At 45.7% G+C, this 27,082-nt stretch overlaps 2 protein-coding genes across 24 annotated transcripts in view; one reads left to right on the top strand and one right to left on the bottom strand.

Moving 5' to 3' along the window:
* Positions 1 to 775: 775 nt before the first annotated feature.
* On the top strand, positions 776 to 27,050 carry TOR3A (torsin family 3 member A). 3 transcript variants are annotated; one of them, XM_084977774.1, is made up of 6 exons: positions 776 to 1,520; positions 2,455 to 2,568; positions 3,725 to 3,849; positions 5,335 to 5,513; positions 25,558 to 25,682; positions 26,197 to 27,050. In XM_084977774.1, the coding sequence occupies exons 1-6, from the start codon at positions 1,028 to 1,030 to the stop codon at positions 26,445 to 26,447; spliced, it is 1,287 nt and encodes a 428-aa protein (XP_084833900.1). In that variant the 5' UTR covers positions 776 to 1,027; the 3' UTR covers positions 26,448 to 27,050. The 3 variants fall into 3 exon arrangements, 2 of the variants coding, with proteins under 2 accessions (XP_084833900.1, XP_003130388.4); XM_003130340.6 differs by having other exon boundaries at positions 1,161 to 1,520; positions 3,584 to 3,849; XR_014816353.1 differs by lacking the exon at positions 3,725 to 3,849 and having other exon boundaries at positions 800 to 1,520.
* The window catches only part of ABL2 (ABL proto-oncogene 2, non-receptor tyrosine kinase), a 131,832-nt gene continuing 122,174 nt past the window's right edge, over positions 17,425 to 27,082 (bottom strand). For 5 of the 21 annotated variants that reach the window (XR_014816352.1, XR_014816343.1, XR_014816347.1 and 2 more), the window contains 2 exons: positions 26,818 to 26,919; positions 25,367 to 26,339 (listed from right to left, as the gene is read on the bottom strand). The gene's annotated coding sequence lies outside the window, so the exon portion shown is untranslated. Of the gene's footprint in view, positions 21,246 to 22,807; positions 22,906 to 25,366; positions 26,920 to 27,082 lie in introns of those variants that run through there. The other 16 variants (XR_014816351.1, XR_014816339.1, XR_014816337.1 and 13 more) reach the window with 7 other exon arrangements.

Here is a 27,082-nt window from a genome sequence, read left to right on the forward strand (position 1 = left end):
CGGGTTCCTGGCCTCACTCAGTGGGTGAAGGATCTGGCGTTGCGTGAGCTGTGGTGTAGGTCGCAGATGCGGCTCAGATCCTGCGTTGCTGTGGCTCTGGCATAGGCCAGTGGCTACAGCTCCGATTAGACCCCTAGCCTGGGAATCTCCATGTACCACAGGTGCGGCCCTAGAAAAGACAAAAAAAAAAAAAAAAAATACTGGAATGAACATACAAATCAATTTGGCTGTGACATTTGTGAGATGTGATGTGGTGCTAGGAGAGCCCAGCCTCAAGGCCACTGAACCTATGAAATTAGTCAAGTCTCAGGATTTCTAGACAGAAGTTTCTTCCTAGGACAAGGTGGTGCTTAGGCCAGTGGCTTCAGGTGATCTTGAAAAATGCATTAAGCTCTTCAGAAATCTCGCAATCTCCTTACATGTTATGGAGAAGGGAGTCCCTGGAAAAAGGCCCTCAGGTCTTGCCAGTGGTATCTGAGAAGGTGCTCACCCTCATAAGCACTTCAACGCTGCAAACTTAGCCAAGGAAGTGCACCCAGTACTCAGCTAACTTGTTTTTAAAGGGCTATGGTTACACTGACATGAAACCTTGGGAGTTTCCCATGATTCTGGGCGTTTCTAAAACCTAAATACCTCCAGACTGCAGCCCACCAGCTTCCTCTTGCTTTTGGTAGACTCCCAGCTGTAGCAGAAACCCGCTGATCATTTGCTTCTCTCATTTCCCTTTGTAGAGGAGCCAGGCCCAGGGCCGACTTCCCCAGCAACTCAAGCTCCAGGGTGAGATGGTTGCCTAGTTTCTACTAACAGGTTGACCGGAAGATGATCTGCGGCCAAGGAAACAAGGCAAAATGGGTGCCCTAATTTGGTGGGCTTCAGATGGGCCACCAGAGACCCCGAAACCAACGGGTGATTGACAGTGGCCATCTCAAGGCCTGACTTCGACTTCTTCGCAACCACAGTCGTCCAGATAGACTGCTGCCTGGCAGCGAGACCCCGCTGGGTGGCGGAACCCACAGTCGGCCTCTGGATGCCCTCCCGGGCTCCAGTCGGTTTCGGTTCCCGGCGGACGCCAGGTTCGCCCTGGGTCACGTGGGGGCGAGTTCAGCTGCCTGCGGTTCCCAGGGCAACGCCAATCCCCAGCCAATCAGGGCCTCGGAAGTGCCGGCGCCCGCCCGCCAGCCCGGGGCTCGAAAGGGCCGAGAGGGCCGGGCGGCGGAGGGGAGCGGTAGCAGGGCTGGCCATGCTTTGCGGCCGGCGGCATCCGTTCTGCCTCTGGCTCTGGCTCCTGCTGCTTCTACTGCTGCCGCCGCCCCCGGGCGCGCGGGGACACGGCGACCACGCGAGGTCGAGGGACGAGGCGGCAGAGGCGGACTCGGGTCGGGCCTGGAAGGCCTTCCAGCGCTTGCGGGAGCATCTGAGGGCGGCCGGCGCCCTCTCCAGACGCTACTGGGCCCTCTTCAGCTGCCGCCTGTGGCCCGAGGCCTGTGGGAAGGATGAGGAAGCGCCCGCGCGGCCCCTGGGTAAGACTCGCTGGCTCAGGAAGGCGGGGGCGCGCGGGCAGAAGCGCGGGGCACAGTGCTTCGGGGTGCAGTTCGGAGCCTCGCGCCGGCCCTAGGACGCAGGCCGGCGCCTTAGCCTGCGGCGCTGCTCTTCCGGCCAGACTGAGGGCCCGGCAGCATCATTCCAAATTGCTGCTCTTGCCCACCTTCTCCATGGCTTTAAGGAAAGTTCCTGGTTGGAGACACCCTTCAAGTACCTCCCCCTCCTCCTCCTCTGCTGCTTATGGAGCCGGGGCCTGGGTTATGAGTCCGCCGCACCGAGTTCTGATTTCTGTCTCTGACAAATGGTGTGGCAGTGTTGTCACATCACTGTCGTGGACTCGGTGATCTCTGAGGCGCCTTTGCAATCGATGTCGTTAATTCTAGGTCCTGGAATAGGAATGCTGTAATGGTCCCCCTGCTAGAAATATCTTTCATTTAAATTCAAAGCCTTCTAAATTCCAAGTGAATGGTTTTTGTATAGTCTTTTGTTTTAGTCTTTGTGTTTGGTTTTTGTTACTGATGGGTATATTCAAACTGACATTTGATAAAAGTATTGAGACACTTGGGGTTGGCCATAATCAGATGATTCTGGAATCCAAAGCAAGTAGGAAGAAGGATAATCACCAGTTACTGTCTGTCTCCCTGCCGGACCAGCAGGGCCTGGGTTTCTTACATTCTGGACAAAGTGCTTAAGGCTGATTTGTTGGGTAAATTGAGCTTTTGCTGCAGCTAGAGCTGCATCTGTAGCAAGGCCATCCACCCACTTCCTCAGAGCTGGAGGCGCCCAGTCTTGCACCCTCCCTGCTGAGGCACTGCTCAGGAGAACAGAAGAGCCTGGTTGGTGGTAGGGAGGCAGTGTTCCCTCTCCTCAACTCTGGGCACCGCCCCTGTCTCACAGCTCCTCCTTTTCCAGGCTGGAGTCTTCCCCTGCTGGGCCAGCAGTACCTGGATATCCTGACCACGTGGTACTGCAGCTTCCAGGACTGCTGTGACAGTGGGGACTGTAGGATCATCAACAACTTCACAGGTAGGACCTTACAGCCCTAAGGGCCAGGAATCTTCAGGGAGGGGAAGCAATTCAGGGAAATGTCAGGGTGAAGGGCCCCCACCTCTTTCTGCCCACAGCTGGCAGCCTCCCTGTCTCCACCATGGCTCCCAGAGGCCATGATCCAAACCCTGCAACCTCACAGCTGAGAGGAAGGAAGGCCTAGCAGAGGGCTTTGTACACACTAGCTGCCTTCAGCAGGTGTTTGCTGGATTGAATTGAAATGGTAAAATGAGGGAGTTACCGTTGTGGCGCGGCGGAAACGAATCCTACTGTGAACCATGAGGTTGCGGATTCGATCCCTTGTCTTGCTCAGTGAGTTAAGGATCAAGCATCGCATGAGCTGTGGTGTAGGTCTCAGATGCAACTCAGATCTGGTGTGGCTGTGACTGTGGCGTAGGTTGGCAGCTACACCTCCAATTAGACCCCTAGCCTGAGAACCTCCATATGCCGCAGGTGTGGCCCTCAGAAAAACAAAAGACCAAAAGAAAAAGAAAATTATAAAATGAGGAGTTCCCGTCGTGGCTCAGCAGTTAACGAATCTGATTAGGAACCATGAGGTTGCGGGTTCAATCCCTGGCCTTGCTCAGTGGGTTAAGGATCTGGCATTGCCCTGAGCTATGGTGTAGGTCGCAGACGTGGCTCAATCCCACGTTGCTGTGGTGCTGGCATAGGCCAGTGGCTACAGCTCGGATCGGACCCCTAGCCTGGGAACCTCCATATGCCGCAGGTGCGGCCCTAAAAAGACAAAAAGGGGCGGAGCAGTGATTCCATTCTCTCCCTTATGTCAGTCTTGATTTCTCAAACTCTTCAGCAAATAGCCCTGAATCTCTTCCATTGCAAGGTCTGCCTGGTGGCTTCTTGTATGGAGGCCACCAAACAGGATGGCTTTCACCTCAGAGATAGATGTTCACTGCTCTGTCTCTTGGCCATCGCGGAGCCTGGAGGGGACAGTGCCTGTGGGCCCTTCTCACAATGGCCTCGTTCCCACCCCTAGGCCTAGAGGCCGACCTGCGCGTGCGACTGCACGGCCAGCACCTGGCCCGGGAGCTGGTCTTGGCGGCAGTAAGGGGCTACCTAGAGCTGCCCCAGCCAGACAAGGCCCTGGCTCTGTCGTTCCATGGCTCGTCTGGCACAGGCAAGAACTTCGTGGCTCGGCTGCTGGCGGAGAACCTGTTCCGGGATGGGCTGAGGAGCAACTGCGTCCAGGTGTTCATAGCCACGCTGCACTTCCCTCACCCCAAGTATGTGGACCAGTACAAGGTGAGGCCGGCTGCCTGGGCTGGGCCTCACACAGGCTTGTGCAGCCCCGGGCCCAGGCCTCTGGGCAGGAGGGCGGCCCAGGCCAGCCCTGGGTGTGGGGAGGAGGAGGGACCTGTAACCCGCAGAGGCATCCGCGACACCCAGATGAGGCCATGGACGTGTGGAGGAAAGCACAGGTCCCAAACTGCCGGGCTGTGTCCTTGCCGGCTGCACAGGGGGGGCCAGACACAAGCTGGACCAGAGGATCCGTGTGTTCATTTTTCTTTTTTTTTTAATCTATATATAATGATTCTTATTTTTTTCCATTATAGCTGGTTTACAGTGTTCTGTCAATTCTCTGCCGTACAGCAGGTGACCCAGTCACACATACATGTATAGATTCTTTTTTCTCCCATTATCCGGCTCCGTCATAGGGGACTAGACATAGTTCCCAGGATCTCATTGCTAATCTGTTCCAAAGGCAATAGTCTGCATCCATCAACCCCAGATTCCCAGTCCACGCTCTTCTGGGTTTCGTTCAATCAGACATGTAGCCAGACGATGACCAAGCCCCACTGCAGCATGACAGAGGTGACAGAGTCTGTCTTTGGCCTTCCGCTCCAATATTTGGAGTGTGTTAACTTGGGAAGATTATGTAAGCCTTTGAGGGCAGACTGCCCGAGTCACCTGGCAGTTCTGGTGTGGCCTTGGAGGTCAGGGGCAGCCAAATGCTCCTAAGGGCAGGCAGCTGGTCAGACAGGCCTCCTCCGAGAGAACAGCCTGGCTTTGCAGTAAAGCTGCTGTGAAGCTCAGCTTCCCCACTCGGAAGACCGACATGTACACACTCTCCCACCCTCCGCACATCCTCTCACACACACTCAGGGGGCAGGGGCTGAGGTCAGAATCCAGGTGGCAGGAGCTGGCTCTGATCTCTGGGGGAACCCTGCCAAGCAGCCTCTTTTCAGTCGAGGGCTTACTGTCCTGCCTGGGATGGGGAACTCCAGTTTGGCATTAGCTGGGTCCCAGACAAGTCCTCCCCAGCCTAGCCTGGCGCCCATGGGTGTTCTCCTCCTGGGAATTCAAGACGGGACTGGCCGCCTCCGGGCACTCCGGCCTGTCTCTGCTTGTCACCCCGTGTGAGAGCCTGACTCTTGCCCCTGGGGAGGGTGAATGAGCTGTCCGTTCTAGGGTGGAACCGCATCCAGAAAGGGAGGGAGCAGGTGTGGCCATTTCCCAAGGGCAGCCAGGCCCGCTCCCTCTCCCCAGGCTGGCTCCACCTGGTTGGCTTTCAAACCTTAAGGTGCTGGAGAATCACCTGGGAAGCTCGGGAAGGCAGATGCCCTCGCTCCACCCCCAGGGGTTGGATCTGGCAGTTCTAGGGCGGAACCCAGCCCCAAGTGATCCACTGCAGAGGCTCTGGAGAAACCGCGCCTCCCCTCACCGGGGGCCCTCGGGGCTGGCAGGCTCCTCCCGCTGCTCCCCAGCAGCTGCCTGTATTCCCTGCAGGAGCAGCTGACGGGCCAGATCAGGAAGACGCAGGAGCGCTGCCACCAGACCCTGTTCATTTTAGATGAGGCCGAGAAGCTGCACCCGGAACTGCTGGAGGTCCTCGGGCCACAGCTGGACCGCCAGACCCTGGAGAACCACAGGGCCAAGTCCCCCAGAAGCATCTTTCTTTTTCTCAGGTGAGGACGGAGGAACAAGTCAGGAGAGCTGGGTGAGGGGAGGAAAAGCCCTGCCCAGGCCCTGTGGGTGCCAGTCCTGGGGGCTCTTAATCAGCCTGTAGGCTGGGGTGGGGGAGTCCATGCTGTCCTAGGCTACCTACCCTTGTCCACAAGGGAAACCAACACAAACTCCAGGAGAGGAGACAGAAGCCCAGCTGCTTGGGTGGCAGCAGAGGTGGGGAGTCTTAGGTCTCCCTGCTCCTGCCCTGATTCTGCCAAGCACTTGAGAGGGGCTCTGACACCCCCTTCCCACTCTCCCCAGCACAGTCCGCCTAACTCATTCCCAGGACCAGCCTGGGGAAGACCAGCTGTCCCGCATCTAGCTTCTTCCGTGGTTCTCTTAGGGTGGGGAGGCTCAGTTAGTACGTAGCCTCCTGAGGAAGCTTCCTGAGTCCCCTCTTAGAAGGGCAGTATGTGGGTTTTTTTAAGTTGAGGTGTAACTGACATGTATTAGTTTCAGGTGTGCATAATTTTGTTTCTATTGTGAGAGGATCACAATAGGTCTAGTTAACATCTGTCACATACATAGTTACAGCTCCCATATGTGCAATACAGTGTAATTTCCTAAAGCCACCGTGTTGAATATTACGTCACCATGACTTGATACTTGAAGTTTGTACCTTTTGACCCCTTTTCCCATTTTTCCCATGCCCCCCCACCTCCCCTCTAGTAAGCACCCAATCTATTCTCTGTACCTACCAGTTGGGATTTTTGGTTTGGTTTTGTTTTTTAAGATTCGACATATAAGTGAGATTATACACTGTGTGTCTTACTTGTCTTTGACCTGTTTAACTTAATATAATCCCTTCAAGGTCCATTCATGTTGTTGCAAATGGCAAGATTAACTTTTTTTTTATGGCTGAATAGTATCCAAATATATATACAACATTCTTTTTTAATCTTAATTTTTCCAATTTAATTTGCATTTTCTATCGGAGTGTATTTGACTTAACAGTGTTGCATCGTTTCAGGTGTACAGCCAAGTGATTCGCTTATACATACATCCATTCTTCAGATTCTTTTCGCAAACAGTTATTACAGAATATTGAGGAGTGTACCCTCCAATAGGTCCTCCAATATTGAGGAGTGTTCCATCCAATAGGTCCTTGTTGATTATTTTATGTGTAGTAGTGTGTGTATGCTAATCCCAAACTCCTAAATTATCCTTCCAAACGAAACGATGACGTCTTTCCCCTTTGGTAACCATAAGCTTGTTTTCTAAGTCTGTGAGTCTGTTTCTGTTTTGTGAATAAGTTCATTTGTATCACGTTTTAAGATTCCATTAGTGATATCATAGGTAATTGTTTTTGTCTGACTTCATTTAATAGGATAATGTCTAGGTCCCTCCATGTTGCTGCAAATGGCATTTCATTCTTTTTTATGGCTGAGTATTATTCCACTGTGTATATGTACCACATATTTATCAATTCCTGGTGATAGACATTTAGGTTGCTTCCGTGTCTTGGCTATTGAAAATAGCAGCACATTGAACACTGAGGTGCATGTGTCTTTTCAAATTAGGATTTTCTCCGGATATATGCCTAGGAGTGGAAATGGTGGATCATATGGCAGTTCTGTTTTTATTTATTTATTTATTTTTTGTCTTTCTGTCATTTTTTTTTTTAAGGGCCACACCCATGGCAAATGGAGGTTCCCAGGCTAGGGGTCTAATTGGAGCCATAGCTGCTGGCCTATGCCACAGCCATAGCAACACAGGATCCAAGCCACGTCTTCGACCTACACCACAACTCACTGCTTTTTCTTTTTTTTTTTTGGCAGTTCTGTTTTTAATCTTTTAAGGAACCTCCAGTGGTGGCCATTATGTCAAAGAGTGTTCTGCGAATATTTTCCACTAAAGATTTTATAGTATCTGGTCTTATATTTAGGTCTTTAATCCATTTTGAGATTATTTTTGTGTATGGTGTTAGAGAATGTTCTAATTTCATTCCTTTACATGTAGCTGTCCAGTTTTCTCCACTTATTGAAGAGACTGTCTTTTCTCCATTGTATATTCCTGCCTCCTTTGTTGTAAATTAATTGACCATAGATGGTTTATCTCTGGGCTTTCCATCCTGTTCCACTCATCTATATTTCTCTTTTCGTGCCAGTACCATACTGGTTTGATGACTGTGGTTTTATAGTATAATCTAAGGTCAGGGAACTTGATTCCTCCAGCTCCATTTTTCTTCTTCTTCTTCTTCTTTTTTTTTTTTTTGTCTATTTAGGGCCACACCCACAGCATGTGGAGGTTCCCAGGCTAGGGGTCTAATCAGAGCTGTAGCCCACCAGCCTACACCACAGCAACACAGGATCCAAGCTGCATCTGCAACCTACACCATAGCTCATGGCAATGCCAGATCCTTAACCCACTGAGCAAGGCCAGGGATCAAACCCTCAACCTCATGGTTCCTAGTCAGATTCGTTTCCTCTGTGCCATGACAGGAACTCCCCATTTTTCTTTCTCAGGATTGCTTTGGCTATTTGAAGTCTTTTGTGTTTCCATACAAATTAAAAAAATTTTAATTCTAGTTCTGTGAAAAATCCCATTGGTCATTTGATAGGGATTGCATTGAATCTGAAGTTTGCTTTGGGTGCTATAATCATTTTGACAATATTGATTCTTCCAATCTAAGAGTATAATATATTTTTTTAATCATTTAATTTTTTAAATGAATGACTTTTATTACATTAATAGTTGTACAACGATCATCACAACCCACTTTTACAGCATTTCCATCCCAGAGCCCCATCCCATCCCTCCCCCCACCAACCTGTCTCCTTTGGAAGCCATAAGTTTTTCAGAGTTTGTGAGTCAGTTTCTGTTCTTCTGAGAAGCTCATTGTATCCTTTTTTTTTTAGATCCCACATGTAAGCGATAGCATATATATGATGTTGGCATTTCACTGTCTGAGTAACTTCTTGGCATGATAATTTCTAAGTCCATCCATGTTGCTGCAGATGCCATTGTTTGATTCCCTTTTATGGCTGAATAATATCCCATCATGTGTACGTACTACATCTTCTTTATCTACTCCTCTGTCGATGGACATTTACATTGCTCCTATGTCTTGGCTATTGTGTATAGGGCTGCAATGAACACTGGAGTACATGTATCTTTTCAAGTCATAGTTTTCTCCAGATAGATGCCCAGAAGTGGGATTGCTGGATCAAATGGTAATTCTGTTTTTAGTTTCTTAAGGATCTCCATACTGTTTTCCATAGTGGTTGCACCAATTTGCATTCCCACCAAAAGTGTAATAGGGTTCCCTTTTCTTCATGCCCTCTCCAGCATTTAGTGTTTGCAGACTTCCTGATGATGGCCATTCTGGCTGGTATAAGCTGGTACAATTTTGTTGATTAGCATTTCTCTAATAATTAGTGGTGTTGAACATCTTTTCATGTGTTTTTTGGCCACCTCTCTGTCTTTGGAGGATTGTCTGTTTAGATCTTGTGCCCATTTTTTGATGGGGTTGTTTTTTATTGGTATTGAGCTGCAGGAAGTGTTTATACATTTTGAAGATTAATCCCTTGTCAGTCGTTTCATTTGCAAATATTTTCTCCCATTCTGTGGATTGTCCTTTTGTTAAAGTTTCCTTTGCTGTACAAAAACTTTGGAGTTTAATTAGGTCCCATTTATTTTTATTTTTATTGTCATTACTCTAGGAGGTGGATCTGAGAAGATACTGCTGTGGTTTTGTCACAAAGTGTTCAGCCTATGTTTTCCTCTAAGACTTTTATAGTATCCAGTCTTATATTTAGGTCTTTAATCCATTTTGAGTTTATTTTTGTGTATGGTGTTAGGAAGTGTTCTAATTTCATTCTTTTATTTATTTATTTTTTTTTTGTCTTTTGTCCTTTTAGGGCCCTACCCGCGGCATATGGAGGTTCCCAGTCTAGGGGTCTAATTGAAGCTATTGCTGCTGGCCTACACCACAGCCACAGCAACATGGGATCCTTAACCCACTGAGCAAGGCCAGGGATCCAACCCACAACCTCATGGTTCGTAGCAGATTGGTTTCTGCTGTGCCACGGTGGGAACTCCTAATTTCATTCTTTTACAAGTAGCTGTTCAGTTTTTCCAGCTGCAATTATTGAAGGGACTGTCTTTTCTCCATTGTGTATCCTTGCCTCCTTTGTCATAGGTTAGTTGACTATAGGTGTGCGGGTTTATCTCTGGGTTTTCTATCCTGTTCCATATTTCTGTTTCTGTGCCAGTACCATACTGTTTTGATGACTGCAGCTTTGTAGTACTGTCTGAAGTTAGGGAACCTGATTCCTTCAGCTCCATTTGTCTTTCTCAGGATGGCTTTGGCTATTCTGGGTCTTTTATGCTTCCAAACAAACTTTAAAATATTTTGTTTTAGTTCTATGAAAAAAGTCCTTGGTAATTTGAGAGGGGTTGCATTGAATCTGTAGATTGCCTTGGGTGGTATAGTCATTTGAATCAACCCCATCATATTCACTCTTCCAGTCCAAGAGTGTGGTATATCTTTCCATCTGTTTGTGTCATCTTTGATTTCTTTCATCAGTGGCTTACAGTTTTCAGAGTACAGGTCTTTTGTCTCTTTAGGTAGGTTTATTTCCTAGTTATTTTATTCTTTTTGATGCCATGGTGAATGGGATTGTTTCCCTAATTTCTCTTTCTGATCTTTCATTGTTAGTATATAGAAATGCTGTTGATTTCTGTATTAGTTTTGTACCCTTCAGCTTTGCCAAATTCATTGATGAGCTCTAACACTTTTCTAGGAGTGTCTTTAGAATTTTCTAGGTATAGTATCATGTCATCTGCAAACAGTGATAGTTTTACTTCTTCCTTTCCAATTTGGATTCCTTTTATTTCTTTTTCTTCTCTGATTGCCGTGGGTAGGATTTCCAAAACTATGTCGAATAGAAGTGGTGAGAGTGGACATCCTTGTCTTGTTCCTGATCTCAGCAGATATTCTTTCAGCTTTTCACCATTGAGAATGATGTTAGCTGTGGGTTTGTGATATATGGCCTTTATTATGCTGAGGTAGGTTCCCTCTGTACCCACTTTCTGGAGGGTTTTTATCAGAAATGGGTGTTGGATTTTGTCAAAAGCTATTTTTGCATCTGTTGAGATCATATGGTTTTTATTCTTCAGTTTGTTAATGTGGTATATCACACTGATTGATTTATGGATATTGAAGTACCCTTGCATCCCTGGGATAAATCCTACTTGATCATGGTATACAATCCTTTTAATGTATTGTTGGATTTGGTTTGCTAGTATTTTGTTAAGGATTTTTGCATGGATGTGTTTCCTTGTTTTATTTTCTGTCTGGATGATCTGTCCATTGCTGTAAGTGGGCTGTTAAAGTCCCCCACTATTATTGTGTTATTATCAATTCCTCCTTTTAAGGTTGTTAGCAGTTGCCTTATATATTGAGGTGATCCTATGTTGGATGCATATATATTTGCAATTGTTGTATCTTCTTCTTGGATAGATCCTTTGATCATTATGCAATGTCCTGCTTTGTCTCTTATATTCTTTATTTTAAAGTCTATTTTGTCTGATATGAGTATTGCTATTCCAGCTTTCTTTTGATTTCCAGTTGCATGGAATATTTTCTTCCATCCTCTCACTTTCAATTTGTATGTTTCCCTAGAACTGAAATGCGTCTCTTGAAGACAGCATATACATGGGTCTTATTTTTGTATCCATTCAGCCAGGCTGTGTCTTAAGCTTGAGGCATTTAGTCCATTTACATTTAAGGTAATTATTGATATGTATGTTCTTACTGCCATTTTATTAACTGTTTTGGATTTGTTTTTGTTGGTCTTTTTTCTTCCCTTCTCTTGTTCTCTTCTCGTGGTTTGATGACTAATTTTAGAGTTGTATTTGGATTGCATTTTTCTTATTTGTGTGTGTATCTACTGTAGATTTTTGGTTTGCAGTTACCCTGAAGTTTAGATACAGGAGTCTATATATATATACAAGACTGTTTTATACAGTATATATACATACAAGACTGTATGTGTATATATATACACACACACAAGACTATTTATATATATATATATGTGTGTGTGTGTGTGTATATATATATATATATATATATATATATAAGACTGTTTTAAGTTGTTGGTCTCTTAATTGCAAGTACATCTCCAGTGCCCTGCATTTGTACTCTCTTCTTTTCATGATTTCTGACTTTGGTAGCATATTTGTGTGTAGATGATTTCCTACCTTTACTTATATGTGTTCCTTTACCAGTGAGCTATGTCATTTGCAATATTTTTCTTTCTTTTTTTTTTTTTGTCTTTTCTAGGGCCATACCTGTGGCATATGGAGCTTCCCAGGCTAGTGGTCTAATTGGAGCTGTAGCCACCGGCCTACAGCACAGCCACAGCAACCCCAGATCCAAGCCATGTCTGCAACCTACACCACACCTCATGGCAATGCCAGATCCTTAACCCACTGAGTGAGGCGAGGAATCAAACCCACAACCTCATGGTTCCTAATCAGATTCGTTAACCACTGAGCCATGATGGGAACTCCTATAATATTTTTGTTTCTAGTTGTGACCTTTTCTTTTCCACCTAGAGAGGTTCCTTTAGTATTTGTTGTAAGGCTGGTTTAGTGGTGCTGAATTATCTTAGCTTTTGCTTGTCCATAAAGCTTTTGATTTCTCCTTCAGATCTGAATGAGAGCCTTGCTGGGTAGAGAATCTTGGTTGGAGGTTTTTTCCTTTCATCATTTCAAGTATATGGTGCCACTCCCTTCTGGCCTGCAGAGTTTCTGCTGAAAAATCTGCCAATAACCTTATCAGGGCTCCCATGTATGTTGTTTCTTTTTCCCCAGCCACTTTCAGTATTTTTCTCTTTGTCTTTAATTTTGGTCAGTTTGATTAATATGTGTCTCGCAGTGTTCCTCCTTGATTTATATGCTACTCGTTGTGCTTCCTGGATTTGAGTGAGTGATTTCTTTTCCATGTTAGTGACGTTTTTGTTTATCTCTTCACCTATTTTCTTTGGCTCTTTCTCTCTTCTCCTTTTGGCACCCCTTGGCATGTTGGTGCATTTAACATTGTTTCAGCTTTGTCTTCATTTCTTTTCAATCTTTTTTTTCTTTTCTAGTCCCCATCAGTGATTTCCACTTGTCTGTCTTCCACCTTACTTATTTGTTCATCTGACTCCTATTCTGCCATTGGTTTCTTCTAGTGAATTTTTTATTTCAATTACTGCATTTTGCATCCCTGCTTGCTTAATCCTTAAATCTTCTATTTCTTTGCTCAGTGTTTCTTGTAATTTATCAATCTTTGCCTCCAATTCATTTCCAAGATCTTGAATCATCTTTACTATCATTAGTCTAAAGTCTTCTTCATGGAGGTTGATAATCTCCAGATCACTTAGCTGTTTTTCTGGGGTCTTTTCTTGCTCCCTTTTCTGAGTCATAATTCTTTGCCTTTTCATTTTGTGCAGAGCTTTGCTGTGGTCTCCTTTTTGCAGACAATAGAGTTTTAGCCTCGCTTGCTTGTGATGTCTGCCTCCATTGTGGCTGAAGTTGGTACATGGGCTTGTGGTGGCTTCCTGATGGGAGGGACTGGTGCCTGCCCACTGGTAGGTGGAGCTGACTTTATCCTTCTGCTGGGTGGGGCTTTGTCTCTTAGAGGCCCCTGGGGGGTCTTTAGGCAGCCTGTTTGCTTATGGGTGGGGCTTTGTTCCCGCCCAGATTATTGTTTGACCTGGGGCCTCTCAGCCCTGATGGGTGCAGCCAGATTTTTCCAAAATGGCAACGTCCAGAGGAGCACATGTCCAGAGGAGCACATGCGGATGATTATTCCCAAGAACTTTGCCTCCAGTGTCCTTCCCCCACAACGAGCTACAGTCACCCCCTCTTTTCCCAGGAAATCCTCCAGAACTGCAGTCAGGTCTGACCCAAATTCCTGTGGAGTCTCTGCTTTGCCCTGGGACCCAGTGCAGTGCATATGAAAGCCTGTGTGTGCCTTTCAAGAATGGAGCCTCCAAGAAGTTCCTGTCATGGCTCAATGGAAATGAATCTGACTAGTATTAGAATGCATGTTTGATCCCTGGCCTCACCCTGGGTTAAGGATTGGCATTGCCATGAGCTGTGGTGTAGGTCACAGATGTGGCTCGGATCTGGCTTTGCTATGGCTGTGGCATAGGCCTGTGGCTACAGCTCCAATTCAACCCCTAGCCTAGGAACCTCCATATGCCAAGACTGCAGCCCTAAAAAGACTAAATAAATAAGTAAATAGAGTGGAGTCTCTGTTTCCCCCTGTCCTCTAGAGCTCCTGTGCATAAGCTCCACTGTCCCTCAGTGTCAAGTGCTCCAGGGGCTCCTCCCAATGCCAGATCCCCAGACATGGGAACCTGATGTGGGGCTCAGAACTCTCACCCCATAGGTGAGTCTCTGTGATAGTTACTTTCCAGTCTGTGGGCCACCCACTCAGTGGGTATGGAGTTGGTTATATCACATAATCGACCCTCCTGCCATCTTGATGTGGCCTCCTCTTTGTCTTCTGAAGTAGCATATCTTTTTTTGATAGTTTGTAGTCTATTTGGTTGAAAGTTATTCAGCAAATGGTTGTAATTTTGATGTTTTAATGAAAGAAGGTGACCTCTAGTCCTTCTACTCTGCTTTCTTAATCCCTTCCTAAGAGCATGGTATATCTTTACATTTGTTTGTGTCATCTTTGATTTCTGTCATTGGCATCTTATAGTTTTCAGAGCACCTGTTTTTTGGTAGGGTTTATTCCTAGGTATTTTATTGTTTTTGATGCAGTGGTAAATGGGATTGTCTCCTTGATTTCTCTTTCTAATTTTTGTTGTTAGTGTATACAAATGCAAGCAATTTGGGAGTTCCCGTCGTGGCGCAGTGGTTAACGAATCCGACTAGGAACCATGAGGTTGTGGGTTCGGTCCCTGCCCTTGCTCAGTGGGTTAACGATCCGGCGTTGCCGTGAGCTGTGGTGTAGGTTGCAGACGCGGCTCGGATCCCTCGTTGCTGTGGCTCTGGCGTAGGCCGGAGGCTACAGCTCCGATTGGACCCCTAGCCTGGGAACCTCCATATGCCGCAGGAGCGGCTCTAGAAATGGCAAAAAGACAAAAAAAAAAAAAAAAAAAAAAACCAAATGCAAGCAATTTCTGTGTATTAATTTGGTATCCTGCAGCTTTATTGAATGCATTGATGAGTTCTGTTTACTGGTAGCATCTTTAGGATTTTCTAGGTATAGTATCATGTTGTCTGCAAACAGTAACAGTTTTATTTCTTTTCCAATTTGGATTCTCATATTTTTCTTTTCTGATTGCCATGTCTAGGACTTCCAACACTTTGTTCAATAAAAGTGGCGAGCATGGACATCCTTGTCTTGTATCTATCTTAGAGAAAATGTTTTAAGCCTTTCACTTTTGAATATATTAGCTGCGGGTTTGTCAAATATGACCATTATCATGTTGAGGCAGGGTCGCTTTCTGCCCACTTTCTGGAGAGTTTTTATCATAAATGTTGAAATTTTTGTTAAAAGCTTTTTCTGCATCTATTAAGATGATTGTAATGGTTGTTTATTCTTCAATTTGTCAATGTGGTGTATTACTGATTGATTTGTGGATATTGAAGAATCTTGTGTTCCTGGGATAAATTCCACTTGATCATGGTTTATGATCCATGGTGGATTTGATTTGCTTGTGTTTTGTTGAGGATTTTTGCATCTCAGTTCATCAATGATATTGGCTTGTAATTTTCTTTTTTTGTTGTGTCTTTGTCTGGTTTTGGTATCAAAGTGATGGTGGCCTCATAGAATGAGTTTGGGAGTGTTCCTTCCTCTGAAACTTTCTGGAAGCATTTCAGAAGGAAACATTTTCTAAAATGTTTGATAGAATTTGCCTGTGAAGCCTTCTGGTCCTGGACTTTTGTTTGTTGGAAGTTTTTTGTTGTTGAAAGTTTTTTAATCATAGTTTCAATTTCAGTTCTTGTGCTCATATTTTCTATTTCTTCCTGGTTTGGTCTGGGAAGGGTTGTACCCTTCTAAGAATTTGTCCATTTCTTCTAGGTTGTCCATTTTATTGACATATAGTTGCTCATAGTAGTCTCTTATGATCCTTTGTATTTCCATGGTGTTAGTTGTGACTTCTTTTTTCATTTCTAATTTTATTGATTTGAGCCCTCCCCCTTGCCCCCGTTTTTTTGTTTTTTTGTTTTGATGACTCTAGCTAAAGGTTTATCCATTTTGTTTATTTTTTCAGAGAACCAGCCTTTAACTTCATTGATCTTTTCTATTGTTTTCCTTGTCTCTACTTCATTTATTTCTGCTCTGATATTTCTGATTTCTTTCCTTCTACTAATTTTTTATTCTGTTTATTCTTTCTCTAGTTGCTTTACATGTAAGTTTAGGTTGGTTAGTTTGAGCTTTTTTCTAGTTTTCTGAGGTGGGCTTGTATTGCTAGAAACTTAAAACAGTCTTTATATATATATATATATATAAACAGTCTTGTGTATATATATATATACATACAGTCTTGTATATATATATGTATATATGTATGTGTATATATATGTATATATGTATGTGTATATATATGTATATATGTATGTATATATATGTATATATGTATGTATATATATGTGTGTGTATATGTGTGTGTGTATATATGTGTATATATATATATATATGTATATATATACTGTATAAAACAGTCTTGTATATATATATAGACTCCTGTATCTAAACTTCAGGTTTTGGATCATCATGTTTTGTTTTCATTTGTCTCTAGATGTTTTTTGATTTCCTCTTTAATTTCTCCATTGGTTGTCTAGGAGCATATTGTTTATCCTCCACCTTTTGGTGTTTTTTACAGGGTTTTTTTGTTTTTTTGTTTGTTTTTCCTTGTAGTTGCTTTCTAATGTCAGAGCATTGTAGTCAGAAAAGGTACTTGATATGATTCCAGTTTTCTTAGACGTACCAGGGCTTGCTTTGTGGCCTAGGATGTGATCTATTCTGGAGAATATTCCATGTGCATTTGAGAAGAATGTGTATTCTGCTACTTTCATATGGAATGTTCTATAAGTATCAGTTAAGCCCATCTGGCCCAAAGTGTCATTTCAGACCTGCATTTCCTTATTGATTTTCTGTCTGGATGATCTGCCCATTGATGTCAATGGGGTGTTATATTAAAGTTCCCCCACTATTACTGTGTTACTTCTATGGCTGTTAGTAGTTACCTTACATATTGAGGTGCTCCTATATATTTACAATTGTTTCATCTTCTTCTTGGATTGATCCCTTGATTATTATATAGTGTTTTTTGTCTCTTATATCAGTCTTTAAAGTCTATTTTATCTGAGAATTGCTTCTTGAGCTTTCTTTTGATTTCCATTTGCATGGGATACCTTTTTCTATCCCCTACTCAGTCTCTGTGTGCCTAGATCTGAAGTGGGTCTCTTGTATAGTATATATATATAGTTCTTGTTTTTGTACCCATTCAGCCAGTCTAGGTCTAAAGACTGAACATTTTAATCCATTTACATTTAAGGTACTTATCAATATGTATGTCCTTACTGACATTTGTTAATTGTTTTGGATTTGTTTTTATAGGTCTTTTTTTTTTCTCCCTTTCCTCTTTTGATCTCTTTACTGTTGTGTTTAGATTGTTTTTTCTTTTGTGTGTATCTATTGTACCTTTTTAGTTTGCAGTTTTTATGAGGTTTTCATATAGCTGTCTATAAATATATAAAAGATTGTTTTAAGTTGCTGGTCTTTTAAAGTGCAGTTCTAATATCCTGCTTTTGTACTCTCCTCCCGATAGCTAGTTTTGATAGCATATTTGTCTCCAGATGATTTCCTACCTTTACTGTATGTTTGTCTTTACCAATGAGCCTTCCCATTCATAATTTTCTTGTTTCTAGCTGTGGCCTTTTCTTTTTTCTTCCTAGAACTGTTCCTCTAGCATTTTTTGTAAAAGTTGGTTTGGTGGTGCTGAATTCTCTTAGCTATATTAATCAAACATATATTAATCAAACAGGCCAAGATTAAAGACAAAAACATTAAAAGGAACAAGGCAAAAGCAACAAATAACATACAAGAGAATCCTCACAAAGTTATCAATTGATTTTTCGGCAGGAACTGTGCAGGCCAGAAGGGAGTGGCACAATATATTTAAAATGATGAAAGGGAAAAAACCTACAACCAGGAATACTGTACCCCCCAAGGCTCTCATTGAGATTCAATAGAGAAACCAAAAGCTTTATAGATCCTTAACCCACTAAGCAAGGCCAGGGATTTATTTCTACTGCACCATGAAGGGAAATCCCTTCACATTCTTTATCCTTTCATCTGTTGATGAACACTTAGGTTGTTTTTTATCTTGGCTATTTTGTGAATACTGCTGTAGTGAACAGGGGGGTACAGCTATCTTTTAGTGTTTTTCATTACCTTTGGATAAATAACAAAGGGGAATTGTTGGATCATATGGTAGTTCTATTTTTAATTTTTTGGAGGAACCTCCATATTCTTTTCCATAGTGGTTGCACCAATTTAGATTCCCACCAACCATGCACAAGCATTCCCTTTTCGCCACATTCTCACCAATACTGGTTATTTCCTGTCTTTGTGATGATAGCCATTCTGGCAGGTATGAAGTGGTAGCTCATTGTGGTTTTAATTTGCCTTTGCCTTGTGATTAGTGATGGTGAGCACCTCTTCATGTAGTTGTTGGCCACTTGTATGACTTCTTTGGAAAAAATGTCTATTCAGATATTGTTTAGATTTTTGTTTTATGTGATTTTTATTTTAGATCCCTTAACAGATATGTGATTTGCTAATATTTTCTCCCATTCAGTAAGGTTGCCTTTTGTTTTGTTAATGGTTTTCTTTGCTGTGCAAAAGCTTTTTGGATGTCATTCCAGTTACTATTTTTGCTTTCATTGCCTTTGTTTTTGGTGTCAAACCCAAAAACTAATTGCAAAGACCAGTGTCAATGATCCTACTGCCTATGTTTTCTTCTAGGTTAGTGGTTTCGTGTCTTCAGCTCAAGTCTTTAATCCATTTTGAGTTAATTTTCAGGTGTGGTCTAGTTTCATTATTTTGCATGTAGTTTCCGAATACCATTTATTGAAGAAACTCTCCTCTTCCCATTGCATCTTCTTAGCTCTTTTGTCATAAATTGACTATACATATACATGCACACGTTTCTCTTTCTATTCTGTTCCATTTATGTTTTCATTCCTGTATCATAACTGCTTTGATTGTGAAAGCTTTCTGATAAAGTTTGAAATGTAACTCACACACTGGGAAATCCCCTCTTAGAAGGACATTAAGTTTTCACGTCAACACATTGGTTGAAAATTACAGACCACCCTTAAAAATTCCCAAGGTGGAGTTCCCGTTGTGATGCAGTAGTTAACGAATCCGACTAGGAACCGTGGGGTTGCGGGTCCAATCCCTGCCCTTGCTCAGTGGGTTAACGATCCGGCGTTGCCGTGAGCTGTGGTGTAGGTTGCAGACGTGGCTCGGATCCTGCATTGCTGTGGCTCTGGCACAGGCCAGTGGCTACAGCTCCGATTCGACCCCTACCCTGGGAACCTCCATATGCCACAGGAGCGGCCCAAGAAATGGCAAAAAGACAGAAAAAAAAAATCAATCCCTAAGGTGTACCCAGTTGGAGGATAATTTCCCACTAAGTCCAGCATGGCCAGTTCTTTTCTCTAGGCTTGAAAGGTCTTTTTTTTCACTGATCATGAGAGGAAGTCCCTGGCCTGGAATTCAGGGTATAATATGTTGAATGAAAAGTTCTCTGGCTCCTATGCTGAGATCTGCAATCCTACCCTGCAGGACTGATCACTTAACCAATCACTGCACTACATTTCCTGTTTGGCTTGACTGTGTGCCACAGGCTCTGAAAATAGCTTTTCAAAAAGTGAATTTTGACATCAACTTGTCCAGCCTTATCTTTTTATGGCAGCTCTAAAAGGCAAGTCTTGCTCAAGAACTTTAGAAGTCAAGTTGGGGTCCCATGCTGTCCCAACTTGAATGCTTCACAAGCAGCTTTTTGCACTCAGCGGAAGCCAAATCAGTTGTTCCCTCCTCTCCATTGCACCCTTCCCACAGGCCAGTATATGCTAAGGGGTCTTCTCCAGCTTTAGGGTACACCCTGTGAGAAGTAAGGGGTCTGGTTTTTCATCCAGGCTTGGTAAGTGTGAAGGAGCAAGCTGTGGAGAGCAGATCTTGTTTCACTGTGGACCCACAAGAACAAGGTGTAACAGGTTTGAACTGTGGTTGGGTTGGGATTTTGGTGTGTTCGGGGCAAGTCCTTCCTAGTCTATTAGTCAGACTAACAGGACACTATGGTTGCATTGCAAAGGTGGGAAGTGGAGCCCCAGAGGGTGATTGTAAGAGAAAAGCAGAGAAAGATATTTTGATGTGATTTGAACCCTCAGTAAATTCTTTGAAGTAACAACTCTCCTCCCCAGCTCCATATTACTTTTCACCTTCTGAGGCAGCCCAGAATTAGAAATCTCTTCCTGTTGCAGAGAATGAGGTAGGGGCTCCAAAATGCAGAGGAGGCCAAACAAGGAATCATCCGGGCTCCCCAAGGCTTCTTCACCCAAGCCCTGGCAGGGGGTGGGGGCAGTGACCCTCAGAACCATTCCTGCAGACACGGTCTTCCCATGGAATGGAAGGAATCCTGGTACCAGACGTCCTTGCCCTATTGCTGCCTCTTTCCTCTAACCCGGCCCAGCCCACCTCTGCCTTGTGGCTGCAGCGTAAGGTGCTGTGGTGTCACCTTTCCCACCAGTTCTCAGCTTGGAAAACCTCACCCTCGCAGGTGCCAGAATTTCCTAATGTGACCCCGGTGACCCTGCTGTCTCTAGGCAAACATTTGCCTTTGTAGTAGTTTGCTCATTGACCCTCCAGCAGGGCCCTTGTTCCCCTTTCCCCAGGCCCTGTCTTTTCCCCCAGTGACCTGGTCTCTGTGCACTGTCCAAGCAAGACCAGGCAGTCCCAGAGAGCAGACAGACAGCGGGGTGGAGGCAGGGCCGGCATAGAGAGCCACCAGGCGGAAGCTGCCCTGGCATGGCATGCAGAGGCCGCATTGGCCTGGAGGAGCCTCTGAGCCCCCTGGAGAGGGGCACATACCCTCACGACAGGGACCAAGGACCTGGCCTCCAGTGGGTCTGATAGAGCCTGGGCTGGCACTGTAAGAGCAGGGGTTCTTGACAGGCTGACAGGGTCTCAGAGCTGCTGCCCTGGGCATCCAGAAAGCAGCACCGCTCAACCCGAGTTTTCAGGTGTTCTTTCAGGGGGAGAAGACAGGGCCTCTGAACTTGATTTCTACGGCAACCTCCCCTGTGGTGTGAGGACTCACGTTTGAAAGAAAAGCACAGCTGATTCAAAGGATGGTGTGGACAAATCACTCGTGTAAGGCCAGCAATGCAACCCTGAAAAAAATCCTAAACCTGCTCTTTGAAGTAAAGTGGTAGTGGCTTTGCTGCTCCCTTCACCCTACAAAGTGGTGGTGCCCCATCCCTCAGAACCAGTGCTTCATCTGAGCCTGAGGAATTCAGCATCCCTGGCTGCGTACCAGAAAACTAACACTGACGACTTTCACCTATTGCCACCAAGTAGAGAAGGCCCCACCGAACGGAGGGAGTCACGGTGCAAGACAGGACCCAGAACTCAGGCGATCAGGGCTGCTGTCCTCTTCCCATGGAAGCTGTAAGACAAAGAGCACAATTAATGTCTGTTCTTTTCGGGCTCTTGTCAGGGGAAAAATGTAGAGAAAAGATTCAAAGAACTATACCAATGTAAATTGTTCATAGAATCATAGAATCAAAGTACATCTAAGGGGCCCTAAGGCGGACTTCTGATTCAGTTCTCTGATTTTACAAAGAAGGACATTAAGGCCCAGAGAGATTACGATTGAGTCATATTTGTATCTGTTCTGTAGGGCAGACTTAGCAGTGAAGGTTGTGGTTTGTTATCACAGTCTGGAGAGGTCATTGAGGCGCCCTTCCGGGGCATTCCTAGGGCTGGTGAGATTACATGCTGTCCTGTCCCAGAGCCTGGGGAGAGGCTCATCTCTAGAGGTGCCTTCGGCCCCTTGGTCCCTTCAGACCTCCCAGTCAGCAGGGGAGCTGGGAGGAGGTGCAAGGGCATTGAGGCGCATAGGAAGGCAGCCTCTGGCTCAAGGTGGAATGTTCGTGCCTGAGGAGCTCAAGCCCAGGGGTGTGAGTGGTGAATAGAAAAGGGACCCAGGTGATGGATCGATGGGTTAGATAAAGCCCATAACGTACAAGAAGAAGGGAGACGTTGGCTGTGGGACCAAAGAAGAGAACTTCAGAAGGGAGGTGGAGATAGTGTAGTCAAGCATGCAGAGATGGCCATTTCTTCAAAAAACATTTAATACACCTTGGGAGTTCCCATCATGGCGCAGCGGAAACGAATCTGACTAGAAACCATGAGGTTGTGGGTTCGATCCCTGCCCTCGCTCAGTGGGTTAAGGACCTGGCCTTGCCGTGAGCTGTGGTGTAGGTCGCAGACGCGGCTCAGATCTGGTGTAGGCTGGCAGCTACAGCTCTGATTCAACCCCTAGCCTGGGAACCTCCATATGCCATGGGTGCAGCCCTAAAAGGACAAAAGACACACACACACAAGACACATTTCATAAACCTTGACCACCCGAGAGGCGCTAAGCACCTGCTCTCCGGAAGCTTCGTGTCGGGGCTGAGGAAGTGAGTCCTCCTCCTCTCCCCTTCGCCCTGGATGCCTGCCCTGCAGGCCAGGCACATGTACACCCACCTTTGCCTCCTGGGAGGACTGCAGGATGGGGCAGTCCCCTGGCTGTGGGCAGGTCTTACCTCAGCTGATGCAACTGTGGTCTTGTGTATACACAGGTGACCTGCCTGGCAGGCCTCCCTGCAGCAGAGGGGGGAAGGCAGCAGCTTCGAGAAGCAGAGGAAATGTCGTAAGCAACTTTCTCACGTGCAGGCAGGTGTCAGGGGAAGTCTGGCAGAGCAGCCGAACCGGAGCAGAGCACAAGGGGTGGGGACTACCCTTGTCTCTGCCAGGCTTTCCAGCTGGGGGCTCAGGGCATCACTAAAATCTAGCTGAGGGGCACAGGGGCCCTTATAGGAAGGAAGATTGGCTCACGGGGCTGGAAGGACGCCTGCCCTGCCTCTCCTTGCCCATCACTGGAGGCAGGCAGGAGAGAACCACCCAGTTCCTCCTCCTGTCCCAAGCCTGGCCGCCAGGGTACTCACAGCTGAGTTAACGTACCTGCTGTCAGAGAGCCAGCCAGCGTGGTGAGCATGGAGAGCCTGAACCCCACTCCTCGCTTGCCCCCTGCCGTCGTTAGACTCCTCCCTCTGCTGGGCCTGAGGGGAAAGCAGGGCAGAGCATGGCTAATTTAAGGAGCTGGCAGAAGGTCTGGGAGGGGAGATGGGTGCGGGAAAAGTGGAGAGGAATATGCGGGGGCGGGAGCAGGTGCTGCTGGCCCTGCTTCTGCCTTCCCAGGTTCTCAGCTCCTGTGATTGAGACCCATAGTTCCAGTTGTCCAGGGAAACCACAACCCCTGGCGAGGTGATTGGCAAGTGCATGACACTTAAACGTGTGTTAATCCAAGCTGGCATCTCCACCCTTCTGAATGCTACTTCTGCCGAGGGCTGTAGGCCATTCAAGGATGACACTTGTTTTCTTGGTTGACCTCTTTTCTCTCACTTGGCCCAGTCAACTGTGCCTCCTCCACTGATTGCAACTCCTCGTCCATTGCCTGCATCACCTCTAAACAAGGACTGTTGTAAAAAGCTCCCCGGCTGGCTTTCTCTTCAGTCCAACCACTGTGGCCCCAAAATGATCTGCTTTGGAAGTAAAGCTGATCAGGCCACCCTACTACCCTATACTCCTAAATGAAACTCCTTCAGCAGTTCTCCTTTGCGCATAAGCTAAAACCCACGTGCATGGCTGACAAAAGCCTGAGGCCAGCCTCAGCCTACCTTTCGCCCTGTGTTTCTCCAGCCCCTGAACCCCACAAGCTCCCTGATGGTCCACACCTGGGCACATGCCCTTCCCTGCCTTCTGTCTGAGGGTCACTACGAGGTCTGCATTTGCTCAGAAGCCACGCCCTCTCTCTGGAGTCTCCTGCCTCCTTGCCACACTGTCCAGAATCACACTACATGGGCCTCTCCTTCCACACTGAGGTCAAAAGAACAACATCATGCCATTTTTTGTGCTTTCTGCACTGAGTACAGTCTCGGTGTTTGTCGAAAGGGATTGAGACAGGGAGGATGGGTGGCAAGGCAGGACAGTGGTGTATTTTCCATACAGACTTTTGTGTTGTGACAAGATTTCCTGGAGGAGGGGAGGCACAGGTATCTCAACCTCCATTCTTCCAATCACCTATGCAGTGGCTTCAGTGGTCAGACTATCCATTTAGAAAGTAAATATAGAAATAATAAAACCTAAGACATGACACTGTAAAACTCCTAGAAGAAAGCATAGGCAATACATCCTCTGACATAAATTGTACCAGTGTTTTCTTGGATCAGTCTCCCAAGGCAAAAAAAATAAAAGCAAAAATAAACAAATGGACAACTTTCCTGGTGGCTCAGCGGGTTAAGGGTCCCACGTTGTCACTGCTGTGGCTTGGGTCACCACTGTGGTACGGCTTTGATCCCTGGCCTGGGAACTTTCACATGCTGTGGGCATGGCTAAAAAATAAACAAATGGCACCTAATCAAATGCAAAAGCTTTTTTGCACAGCAAAGGAAACCATCAATAAAACAAAAAGACAACCAATGGAAGGGAAGAAAATATTTGTAAACAATGCAACCAATAAAGGATTAAGTTCCAAAATATACAAACAGCTCATACAACTCAGTACAAAAAATGAACCCAATCAAAAAATGAGCCGAAGACCTAACTAGACATTTCTCCAAAGACACACAGAGAGCCAACAGGTAAATGAAAAGATGTTCAACACCACTAACAGAAATGAAAGCTAAAAAGAAATCAAAACTACAATGAGCTATCACCTCACACTAGTCATAATGGCCATTATCAAAAAGTCTATAAATAATAAATGCTGGAGAGGGTGTGGAGGAAAGGGAACCCTCCTGCATTGTTGGTGGGAACATAAATTGGTGCAGCCACTATGGAAAACAGCATGGAGTTTCCTTAAAAAGCTAGAGTTACCTATGATCTAGCAATCCCACTCCTAGGCATGTATCCTAAAAAGATGAAAATTCTAATTTGAAAAGATACATGCACCCCAACATCCACAGCAGCACACTATACAAAAGCCAAGACATGAAAGCAACCCACATGTTCATCAACAGACAAGTGGCTTAAGAAGATGGGGTACACATCTCAGTGGCATGTTAGCCATAAAAAAGAATGAAATATTGCCATTTGCTAGGTAGACCTAGAGAACTAGGAAAGACAAATAGTATATGTAGAATAAAAAATGAGGAGTTCCCGTCGTGGCTCAGTGGTTAATGAATCCGACTAGGAACCATGAGGTTGTGGGTTCGATCCCTGGCCTTGCTCAGTGGGTTAAGGATCCAGCGTTGCTGTGAGCTGTGGTGTAGGTCGCAGACATGGCTCGGATCCCGCGTTGCTGTGGCTCTGGCGCAGGCCGGTGGCTACAGCTCTAATTAGATTCCTAATCTGGGAACCTCCATACGCTGCAGGGGCGGCCCTAGAAAAGACCAAAAAAAAAAAAGAATCCATGAACAAAACAGACCCACAGATATGGAAAACTAAGTTATCGCTACCAAGGGAGTAAGGGAGGGGGGCAAAGTAAGAGTATGAGATTAACAGATACACACCACTAATATATAAGCCACCAAAATTTACTGTATAACATGGGATAATATTCAATATCTATAATAACCTATAATGGAAAACAATCTGAAAAATATATGTAACTGAATCACTTTGCTATGTACCTGAAACCCAATACTGTAAATCACCTCTACTTCAATTAAACAAAAAACAGAATCTCTTAACAAGGACTTAATCTCTTTCAGTAACCTTGGGGGCAGTGTCATCAATGAGGTGGTCCTGGATCTGCTTAAAGGTGGACGGTCCCGGGAAGACATCAGGATGGAAAATTTGGAGCCCCACCTGCAGGCTGAGATTGTGGAGTCCACAGGTAGGAGACGGCCAGCCTCGCAGAAGATAAGCCCCTGATGAGAGGGGAGGTGGGGGGTGACGTGTGTGCGCTGGAAGCTGTGCTCAGGAGGTAGACGGGGGACTCATGACACGAATCTGCCGTATCGTCCTCTTGCTGTCCAATTCAGGCAGGCGTAAGAAAAGTGCCAGGAAAGCCAGAGTCCTTTTCTAAAGATACTTCGAAAGGGAGCAGTTGCCCTGGCAGTGCAGACAGTGGTCTGCAGAGTGTGTGGACCCTGAGCAAGAGAGTCTCACTTTGAGAAGCGCGGTGGCTCAGCCTCCTCTCGTAGGTGGGGTCACTCCGGCTTCACTGCAGCCCACGTCCAGTTCAACACAGCCCTCTCCCTAAAAGGAGACGCACTGCCGAGTTCCCAACACAATGTTCAACCGCCCTCCTGGAGTTGGCATATGAGATCAGACCTTGCCCAGGCCTTAGGGTGGAGGGCACGGTGCAACCCCAGTCAGACTTCTTGTAACTTGGGTCTTGATTTCAGACAGCGGCTTCGGGCACAGCCGCCTTGTGAAGGAGAACCTCATGGACTTCCTCATCCCCTTCCTGCCGCTGGAGTACCGTCACGTGAGGCTGTGTGCCCGCGATGCCTTCCTGAGCCAGGAGCTCCTGTACACGGAGGCGGCCCTGGATGAAATTGCCAAGATGATGGTGTACGTCCCCAAGGAGGAACAGCTCTTCTCTTCTCAGGGATGCAAATCTATTTCCCAGAGAATTAACTATTTCCTGCCTTGAGGCTAGAAGAAAACTTCCTGAAGCTGCCTTCCTTCCCCTAAGAGGACCCTAGGGCCTGTTAGCACACAGTCCAGGATGCAAGGGGTGGGAGGGGCAGGCTAGCATCCAGCAGTCACAAGTACACAAGTGCTGTGTAAAAGGGAGGCCTTACATCAAGAGGCAGAGCCAACTCTTCAAATCACTTGGTGCCTTAGAGAGCCACATTCCAAAATGTGGCCCAGGTGGTTGGAGAAAGCCACATGAGAGACGAATCCCAAGGATTTATTAGCTCATCAGCTCTTGCCTAGACTTGGGTTTCCTGGACTTGGGTGTTGGGCCTGAGGCTGCATATCCTCGGTGACAGGGAAAAGAAAAATGAAGGTCTGCTTACCAGTGGCTGGCAGTAGACCTCAAGTCTGCAGGCTTGGATGGGTTAGCTTTCAAGTTGTTATTCCCAGAGGCAAGCTGTGTGAGATCAGCAAAGAGCCTAAGGCTGAAGGAGAGAGTGCACAGAGGAAACTTACTTTAAATCAAGTCAGTGTAGGCTAATGCTGATTCTGCTCTGCACATCTAAATCCTTCATTGTGTCATAAGTAAAGATTAAAATTTTGTATTTTTCTAAAACCTCGGCTTCCTTACTTTCTTACTCAGACCTA

Source organism: Sus scrofa, chromosome 9, assembly GCF_054392235.1.
Source record: "Sus scrofa isolate SSC_HxYL_T2T_F1_AM1 chromosome 9, Sscrofa_HxYL_maternal_Yorkshire_Landrace_v2.0, whole genome shotgun sequence".
Lineage (NCBI taxonomy): Eukaryota > Metazoa > Chordata > Mammalia > Artiodactyla > Suidae > Sus > Sus scrofa.